The sequence below is a fragment of the Brachyhypopomus gauderio genome, chromosome 10 (genome assembly GCF_052324685.1).
Source record: "Brachyhypopomus gauderio isolate BG-103 chromosome 10, BGAUD_0.2, whole genome shotgun sequence".
NCBI lineage: Eukaryota > Metazoa > Chordata > Actinopteri > Gymnotiformes > Hypopomidae > Brachyhypopomus > Brachyhypopomus gauderio.
This window is the reverse complement of record NC_135220.1, coordinates 16,095,567-16,105,629: the sequence shown is the minus strand read 5'-3', so window position 1 is coordinate 16,105,629 and position 10,063 is coordinate 16,095,567. Positions and strand designations below refer to the sequence as shown.

At 48.5% G+C, this 10,063-nt stretch overlaps 1 protein-coding gene across 1 annotated transcript; it reads right to left on the bottom strand.

Moving 5' to 3' along the window:
• Positions 1-38: 38 nt before the first annotated feature.
• Positions 39-9,510, bottom strand: paxbp1 (PAX3 and PAX7 binding protein 1). Its single transcript, XM_077019945.1, has 18 exons — positions 8,952-9,510; positions 8,604-8,729; positions 8,328-8,513; positions 8,021-8,239; positions 7,658-7,758; positions 7,311-7,531; positions 6,528-6,717; positions 5,596-5,719; positions 4,847-4,949; positions 4,604-4,719; positions 4,030-4,229; positions 3,246-3,393; positions 3,034-3,155; positions 2,775-2,851; positions 2,493-2,559; positions 2,235-2,381; positions 1,925-2,079; positions 39-1,147 (listed from the first exon to the last, which is right to left on the bottom strand). The coding sequence occupies exons 1-18, from the start codon at positions 9,229-9,231 to the stop codon at positions 1,036-1,038; spliced, it is 2,694 nt and encodes an 897-aa protein (XP_076876060.1). The 5' UTR covers positions 9,232-9,510; the 3' UTR covers positions 39-1,035.
• Positions 9,511-10,063: the final 553 nt, after the last annotated feature.

Sequence of the window (10,063 nt, the reverse complement as noted above, 5' to 3'; positions counted from 1 at the left end):
AAAACCCATAGGTTAAGAATTTAGACGGGAAATATAGATACGTTTGATATTTTAATAAATTTCAACGGACACATCTGATCATAGATCAGAATGAAAACGGAACATCATACAGAAGTAAAAAGTGCTTCTGAACATGAGTATCTTTAAACTACTGAAGCATCATAAATAAAAATGTTTTGAATGTTACCACAACCAAGCTCAACAAAAAACAATCACACTGAAATAATTCCTCACTAAATGCAATATTGGGTTCCGCTGAAGCTTCCACCGTGATACTTTTATTCAAGGTAATAAAACACTCGATCAAAATGTCAAATAAAAAAAGCATTCCTGTTATTGCTAATACAGGCAAAGTTATGTCTGAATGTTTAAGACGTGTATGACAAGCAACATAAGCAAGTGCTATTTCTACAGGCTGGGACCATTTATTACTTCAAAAGATGGAATTAACACTTTATTAATGCTTAAAACATTGCAGTCACTGACCACTAAAATTGTGTGTTTTCTTAAATGGAAGAAATCCCCACAAACAGCTGAGCCGCAAGGAGTGAAGGAATTGCTGAATGAATTAACTGGTGAAGAGGCATTTCGAACAAATTTTAAAGATCTATTAAAGACACCATTGGAACCCACCATCAAAACAGAATGAACATTTCTTCACAGTGAACTATCCTTCTGGAATGGTACCTTGCAAAGATCTTAGTACAACACTCCCACTGGGCACTCGTGCACATTTTCTCAGATTAAGATCCAGGCAATTTCCTTCCAGGACTTGTGCAGGTCCTCAGCCTGGCAATCTATGGTAAACAATCCATTGCAGATTACAGTCCAATGCCCCGCCACTATAATCTCAATCCAATGGAGATTACAACTGTGCACAAATATGAAAACCAGGGCACCTCAGAAGGGGACAGGATTATTAAAAAAAACAAACAATCCAACTTAACATGTACAATATCCACAATATATACACAGTGCACTAGCGTGAGTTAGAGTGAGATTGGGTCATGGGTGCCCAGGGGCCATCTCTCTCATTTACTCCAAAAGTGTTTTAATGTCTTTAATTCCATGTTCTGTTGCAACATCGATTACGTGATCAACGGCGTTAAGGCGGCCCAAAAGTTTCACCACGTCCTTGATGTGTTCCCTGCATAGGAGAGAGTAACCATGAGGTCAGGAGACCAACTGCAATCGAAGGACATGCACCAAACATAAACAAAAATGGCCCTGGTCACCTAAACCATGTCTAGATGTCAAATGTTTTAAAATACATATTATAGCGTGATGCTTGTTTGCAATCAACCAACCATCAAATGGGCATTTTGTAATATGGTACACATCCATTTAAACATCATTCATGGTCCTTGGACTGTCATTCACTGGACATGGTTATGTTTTCATTGTCCAATCACCCTTGTTTTACTCATTAGGTAAATTAGAAGCATCTAGTAGATTAGTTACATGGGATTCTGCCTACATTCACATTTCAGAATTTAATCGTCAATTCAGATTTTTTGCTCAAGATTGGATTTGACCACCTTGGCGGTACACATTCATAATTGCAAACAACCCCCATCTCTAACATGAATGCATCTGTCCTCCGAAATGACACACGTGCACATTGATACATCCATCGCATCCATCACCACTGAGACAAATAGAACATTTATGGTATTGAAACCAGCAAAACGGACATGCTAATGGCTCGTGTGTACATCGTCATTTGGTGTGGAGGATGGACAACCGAAGCAAAAGGCCTCACGAAGTCTGACCTGACCGCTCTCACTGAACCCACATGGCCATAAATCAGACACTAATCCGATACATTTAACTACATACAAAAGTGCCTCAAATTTAATTTGAAAAGATCTGTCCACACAATCCCCCAAAAAACGGGTTAAAGTTGGGTATGGGTTAAAGTTACCTGGCATTCCTTTTGTCGATGTCAGAAGCCGTCAGACTGCTGCGGTACAGGGAAGCAGCCAAGTGCTTCATGAAGCGACAAAGGTTCTCCAGCTGTGGCAGGGTCTGCTGGCCCTTGAGGCTACTGAACCAGTGCACAGGGAAACACTCCACCACCTGAGGGCAGCAGTGAGCACACATCCTTTTTACAAACTAGAGCCACATCATCGTGATGACAGCAGATCAGCTCGACTACAGTCACCCGCCGCCGTCTCGTGCAGGCAGAGTCGGGCACTGCCATGTGCGGCAGGACGGACGCATGAGGTTCGTACCTTACGACACTTCTCCACACTGTCCTCCCCGACGTCGGCCGCCTGCAGCGCAGACAGGATGTATCGGTTTAGAGTGCTGTCAACAGCGAGCTCCTTCAACGCACCCTGAGACAGGATGCCATCCCACTGCAGAATATTCCCTAGCAACTTCAGGGGGGGGTGTTGAGAAAAGAAAGAAAGATTCAGAGTTCAGCAGAAGATGAAGGGGATGATTGCAGTATAGTTGTAATGCATTAACGAGGCTGGACTCACTCTTACCTTCACACAAGACCAGAACTGCCTCTGTGCAAACAGATACGGGCCACAGTTCTTATTCTCCATGATGCTGAATAAAAAAAAAAGACAGAAAGGCCGGTAAGCAGGTCACATTCAAATTATGCAAATGACCTATTCAAAATACACGTTTTCTTGTTGAATGTATATTTTCAAGAAAAAAAGGGGGGATGCTTTTATAAGAATGTATGTACTGTGTTCTGCACCTTACGCTATTTCCAAAAATAAACAAGGAAAGAAAGAAAACTCATGGTTGGACAGACATACTTTTTGGGAAACAGCGGCATGAAGACGTCGTCGTCCAGCGTGCGGCGTGTGCGCATGACGATAGTCTTCAGCAGCTCCTGCAAACCGGCAAAACACAAACGTCACCATCCGAATACCGCTCGGGGATTACGGCACTTGCTGTGACATCACGCCCTCGTTCAGTGCTCCCCTTTTCTTCGGATTAAATCACCAGCCAAATAAACAAACGCAGCCCTGACACCAGCGCCGGTTCCAAGTGTCTGGACTGCCGCGTTCTCACCTGCGTGTTGCGGTTTTCCCCGTGCAGCACGGTGGGGTAGCCCTTTACCAGACGGCGCATGAAGGCCACCAGCCTGCCGGTGTCACTACGGGAGAGTGGGTCCCACACCTGGTCCGCCAGCACTGCGGAGAAACGCACGCAGCCGTCAGGGAAGAAGCAAAGGCCCAAAGTGTCACGTTACGGTCTGGGTCCAGTGGTGTGACCCGACTGACCTGCAAGCTTGGGGAGGACCACGCGCTCGACGATGGCGGGGAGAAGGCCGGCGTCGATGTCCTCGTGGCGTTCGCCGCCGTCCTCCTCGTAGCCGTAGAACAGCAGGGACTCGAACCACAGCATGTACTCAAAGTTGGGACAGTCCTCCTAAAGACAGAACGCCACACTGTCATCTCTCGCCTCTAGTCCAAGTCACTTAATCACTGTGAGACATTCCACCAAACGGATGAACTATCCCAAAACCCGACCGATTTACAGCCGGTCTTTTCCCAACCCATCAAAGATGCAGTACACACTTGCTCAGCTCCCAACACACCCATAGTACGCCATTAAGAACACTGCCTGTCTGGTACAGGTGTAGTGGGAGCTCAGTCAGGGTTAGGGCATGAGCATGCGGCTCTTTGCCTGGTTTCATGCGGCTCCCCAGCCGGTACGCGCGCTCACCTGCACAAACGGTCTGTGCTGTGGCCTGGTTACAGCTTCGTGGTGCGCAGTTTGTTTACAAGCCTAGCGAGCCGCTAATACTTTTAATTTTTACTTTTTTTTTACATTTCTAATCATTTTTACTACCGTTACTAATTTGCCAACTACTGGCGATCGATCGCGATATAATACTTATTTTTTGTACATTACACACACCCCCCGGTCAACAATGTACATGTCCCTGTATGATGTGGCTCTTTGCCGTAACACAGTAAAAAAAAAAAGTGGCTCTTGGTCTCTGACGGGTTGGCCACCCCTGGTCTAGGGGATCCATCTGTCTTAGTTGAAAGAATCATGTACCTCCAGAGGGGACCAGGGAATGAGCTGCAGCCGGATCAGCGGGTTGAAGAGTTTCGGGAGACACAGCCCAATGTACGCGTCTCTGTAACACGTAAAGTAAAGCTTCCTCCAGACCTCAAACCGCGACTTGATGCAGTCTAAGGAATGGAAATCCTCCACGACGTCCTCAAACACCTTTTTTGATTCTTTTAAAATGCGATCTGGTTGGGAGAGGAGGAGGTGAAAACATTTGTAGTCCAAGTAATACAAGCAGGTATCACAAAAGCACCCAGCATGTTTCCAGACACAAATGATGATTCAGGTACTCATCAACTGATTGTTGATTGGCCAGCTGTAAATTGGGTACATTTGAGTGGTTATTTCTCTAGGCTGTACTTTTGTAAACCATTAGAATTTTTCAATTCTATTGGTTTTCCAATAAAAGTTTTTAGTTCTGAAACATTCTGAAACAAATTTAAATTTTCTGACTTCAGAACGGATAAACCTGCTACTGATCTTAAAACACTCAGGTGAACCACAACATTCATCAGACAGAACAGCTCAGCTGCGAGAACATGGAGGTGAAGCTGCTCACCCCTCTCCAGGTTGAAGCTGGTTATATCTGTGGATGTTTCCTCGTCATCGCTGGACAAGCCCTCCTTGTGTTCCACCCTCTTACCGCTCTGCTCTCGAGCCTGTCTACGCCGCGCCCTGCACACCACCAACACACCACCAACACACCACCAACACGCGCTCAAACATACCACCCTACGACAGCTCACAATGTACAAGAGGCCTAAGGCCCGAGCTGTTCTGGATGGGGTCCGGGGGTCCATACCTCCGGGCTTCACGCTCCGCTACCCGCCTCTGCCTGCTGAGCTCCTGATAGGCCGCACGGTCTCGGCCGAAGGGGTCCAGATTAGGGGCCATGACGGCTTTACCTGCAGACAGACAGAAGCAGGATAAGCCTCCCCCCCAAAATGAGCTCTGCACCATTACAACAGCGTCCTGACTGAACTAAACACGATATTCATCACTACTATGAACAACACACAGATACAACCATGTTCCGGAAGTCCAATTTATGAGGTAGCTTCTTTATTAGGATAAATATCTTCAACTAAAACTCTGCACATTAGCTTTAAAAATGTCTAGAGTGTACATGCACTTACGTAATCTGTGTTAGTGGAGAACTTAATGCACTGACTGACTCATACTTACTGATGTCGCATCTTAGCAACGATTCTGATGTGACAGTATCACACTGGCTCAGTGATTTTCACAAAAGAACTGAATACACTGATTTTAGACCCGGGTTCTGCTCAGCCTCTTACGCACACACGCACAAGGGGCACACAAGCAACGGTGCCCATTACTGAGGTGTAGAGGGCAGAGGAGTTAGGTTATCCTCCCCGCTAAAGGAAGCACACGTCTGGGCCTAGATGCTGACTGCAGACTTACAGCAAGTCCAGACTACAGCAGCCAATACTAGCTGTCTGGGTGGGTCAGGGAGGGGAGGGGGGGATGGGGTAAAAAAAATAATGAGGCCATTCAAATAAATAATAAAAACCTTCAAGATGGACTGACTTGAAAGGCTTGAAAACTCCGCCGATTCATCTTTAATATCATCCTGTCTTCTCTGGACGCGCCGCACCGCCCGTTGCCTTAGTAACTGGTGCATAGCAGCCTCCAGCTCCAGAACCGCAGGCACCTGCAAGATACGATGTGTTCTGTGACAGACGCACCCAAATCAGACGTGGGAGAGTGAGCGAGAGAGAGAGTGAGAGAGAGTGAGAGAAAGGGGGTGGATCTGGGCCTCAGTGCGTTCTGCTGGGGCACAAGAAAGCAGACCTACAGTCAGCTTATCCTTTAGCCGGGTCAAATGGGCTTCTGCATATGTATCTGGTTTCTACAAACAAAAAACTAGCAGTTGATCATTTTTTGACACACACAAACTGCCATCTGAATATGTTTATGACCGTCAACTGCCCCAGCAAAGGCACAAAGATGCCAAAACAAACAAACAAAAAAAAAAAAACCAGGACCCGAGGTGTCTCCTCTTTAAAGCTGGAACTAAAGACGGGCCATTAAAAAGGCGTTAGAAGAAACAGCTGAGTGACATGTGCTCTTCGCTGCCCCCTACAGGTCTATCTGGTTGTGGTAAAGGAAGTGCAGGTTACCATCACAGTGGACAAACACACACACACACACTCACACAACACAGGCAGTTCAAAAGTGACCTAAGTGACATCACTGGTTTAAAATCACAACTCTATGAAAATGAACACACAGACATCTTACTTCACGGTTAATCAAACATGACATCTGAGTGCATCTATTGACAAAAGCCTTCCAACTACATAAACAGAGATTAAAAAAGGACCCCAACACCCCCAGAGCTAAAAATCTCCTATTGAAGTAAAATGAATCAAATTTACATCAGCACCACATCACATCAAAACTCAGCAGTCAAGCCAACGCGGTGAACAGAATGATGGGCGTCTGGTGTTGTTTCTTACCTTTTCGCTGAAACACTCAAGCAAGTCTCGGACATACCCTCGCATTTCTTGCAAGAATTTGTACTGCTCGGCAGTGTGCAGGGCCGAGTCCTCCAGGCCCGTGATGCTGCTGGACGAGGCCTGCAGCTCCAGTTGGATCTGCTCGTAGCGCCGGGCGCTGGCGTCACGGGCCTGGCGCGTAGAGCCCAGCCTGGACACAGGAGAGGGCCGTCAGCACTTCCCCCAGGCAGCAGCGCCACTCTCTGGGGGCGTCGGGCGGTCCTGACCCTGCTGCAGCGGGTCTGTGTGCTGGGCCGGACAGAGCACCTGTCTGGATCTAACGCAGCAGCCTGAACCATTCGGACTTTGATGAAGCCCCTGATCCCTTTGGTTGTGTGGATGTGATGTAAGTGTTAGAACTACAGTGTTGGGCACGTCGGGTCTAAAGTAAAGATGGTTTTGAGTAAATTGTAGCACCAGCAGACATGTGGTAGAAGTACAGGCATTCTGCGCAATAACAGCTCTAACTTCAAACCTAGCGTCTCACTAAATGAAGAAAAACGGAGGAGGAAGCCCCAGAAATGCAGAAAGAGCACGAGAACTAGAACAAACCCTGGCCTGGCGTCAGTCTCATGAACGGCGTCAATCACGGCCCACGTCAACAACATATGCGAACGGTGGGTTCACAAACGGTTTTAAAACACAACGGCGTTCAGCATGTGAGGTACGTGCCAACTTCCCTCTTCTAGGGGCGTCTGAGCCGGTGGGACAGTCATTGGTGGATGGGCAGCGTGCCAGTCCTACCTGTCCGTGAGACGTTTCTTTACCAGAGCCATGGTGACGGGGGTGAGGCTGGTGCTGGGGACCGGATGGGGCATCGTGCTCTCGGCCTTCAGGGTCCTGCCGTCAGCGTCCGCCCCGACCGGGCCGTACGCATACGGCATGCCGTAGGACGCTGCGTAGGGCTGGGCCTCGTAGCCACCTTGGTAGTACGCGCTTGTGTCTTCTGGTTGACTGGATTGGACCTATGGACAAAGAAATGAAGGCAGGCTGGTTATTTGCTGCAAGGATTTGATCGAACCCAAGAGGATGTTGAGTTGTGAAAATGGCATGGAAGTTGGAGAAGTTGGAGAACGCTGAGGAGAGCTCACCTGTGGAATACTAATGCCCTTCCGGATCTGCTCCTGCTCCCAGCGACTGACCTCTTCATCGTGGCCAGTGTCCAGAGCCTCATCATCACTACCCTCAATACCTGCATTTACACACACACACACACACATTCCTTAACACTTTACATTAACAAATGATTAATCTCTTCTACCAGATTTATACTGAGGTATACATTCTCGATTGCAAGACAATAGTCATCAAGTCAAAGACCAAACCACACACACAAGCTGATGTTGTTTAGCACAAACTCGCCTGGCCCAATACGTCAGCACATTATCTCACTAAACCACTGCGGTTTCCGGCACATTCGATCCATCTGCCTCTGCGTTAACGCACGGACTCACCGATCTCCTCAGCTATCTTCTGCCTCTGGCTCTTCTGCCGGACTCCGCTGAAGACAATCCTCTTCTCGTCTTCGTCATCGCTGGCGCCCTGATCGTCTTCCCGGACAAGACGCTTGTTCTGCGCGTCCGTCTCCACCAGGGGCGTGTCCCCACCAAGTTCGCGGGCCATCTGCCGACGTTTGCGGGCCGCGTGGATGAAAGCAGCATCTGGGATCTCGCCTGCAGGAAGGGGAGGGACTGTGAGATGCCTACAGACCTCCTTCCCAGATACCGAGCAAAGACTCTAGAAATACCCGGGCAAACAAACCTGGCCTGAGGGAACTGAGAGCAGACAGTGTCTGGGCAAAGGCCCCTCCACCGCTGGCCTTGGCTTCGCCATCTTCCTCCTGTTCATCGTTGCTCTCCACCTCCATCTCTCCCTCCCCCTGTTCACTGCTGCCTCTGCTGTCCTCCACCTCATCTTTGCCACCTGAACTAGACAGACCTGGCCCTCCTGAAGAAGGAGGAGGACAATGGTCATACACACTACTGTCATAACATTGGATTTCTCTTGGCACAGCTAAGTGTGTGTGTCGCTGCCCACCGTCGAGGCGGGAGCCGGGATCCTGCGCGACGTAGACGGTCTTCTCCTCTCGGTACTCCTTCTTCAGCTGCTTGACGATCTTCTTACTGTGGTTCGACTTCTTCACTCTGAAAACTTCAGTCTCGTCTGAAGGAACCAGGAAGTAAACAGTTTCACCGAACAGAAACAACACAGGGATAAAACCCGAGTGGCGTACAGCTAAAAGAACAACCATTAACGGTCACTGCGTGGTTATCTATACGCGCCGGGTGAAAAATCAGTATCCAAACCACCAAACGTCCAGCTAGCTGCGGTTAGCCGGCCCGCTAGCAGACTTCATTAGCCACCACAGCTAGCACGCAGACCCACCTTCGTCGTCGTTGAAACTAAGCAAGCTGGCTTTAGGCTCTTCTCGCCCGTCCTTCTTCTTCCTCTTCTCTTTGGGAGGCCTCGCCAGGCCTGGCTGCAGTCCGTTTCCGTGGTTCGTCAGCATCTGGGCTCCCGGTCCGGGAGCGCCGTCCGCGTTCGCGTCCTCCAGTCCAGGCCCGCATGGCTGCTGCAGCTGCTGCTGGTTCTGAACTTCTTCTTTCTCTTCATCGTCGGACTCGTTCCGTCGTCTGAAATTGCACCTTTTCGCTTTCTTAAACATCGCGATTGGGCCACAACTGCAGCAAAGCAGGATGCGAACTAACGGGGGTTATTTTTCACTCGGCGCCAAAGACGAGACGAACATCCCTGGTAGATCCACCATGTTCCCGTGGACGAGGAGCGCTTTTCTTCTCCAACGGCCCGTGAACTAGAAGTGTGCTACTGCCATCTGGTGAAAAGTGTGGGAGCATTTCCAGTTTGAGAATAATAATTAGAGTGTGTTTGCACAGCTGTTGGAAGGGTGTCTGTCCGAAACGTCCCGTGTTTGCATATTTCTAAGACATTAGACTAATGATTAGTTGTTCTGGCTCATGTTACACGTTGCACCGCTGGTTAATGCGGAAGCGGTCTCCTCCCGATCTGACAGAAGACAGATCTGAGGTATGTCGGGTCGTGGTCCCGCCTGGTCTCAGGTGTTGGGTTCTAAAACATGTACTTAGATACTGCTTTTGACTCACTGTGGATGTGGCAGAATACTGCTGCACGGGTGTCAGACTGTGGGGGAAGCCAAATCATGATATTCCACCAGCTCTACTTCACCCTAACCCTCTTGAGCATATTATAGGCTGTGTAGGTGTCTTACCTAAATTTTGTTACCGCCTCAAGTTAATGTGTGCTGCTTCTAGTTTTCCAGAGCTATTCTGATCCGCCTTGGTAAGATTTTGCACCACATTTGGATTGCATTGAATCATCAGCTTTTTGGGGGGTGGTCAGAAGAAGCAGGATCTGCTTGATTGATCTGTTTGAGTATCCATATCCCACTCTGTGTGTGGAACTATGGATCCTGGAGTCTGAGATCCCTCTCAGAGAAGTCCTACAGTTGTGAAAGGGCA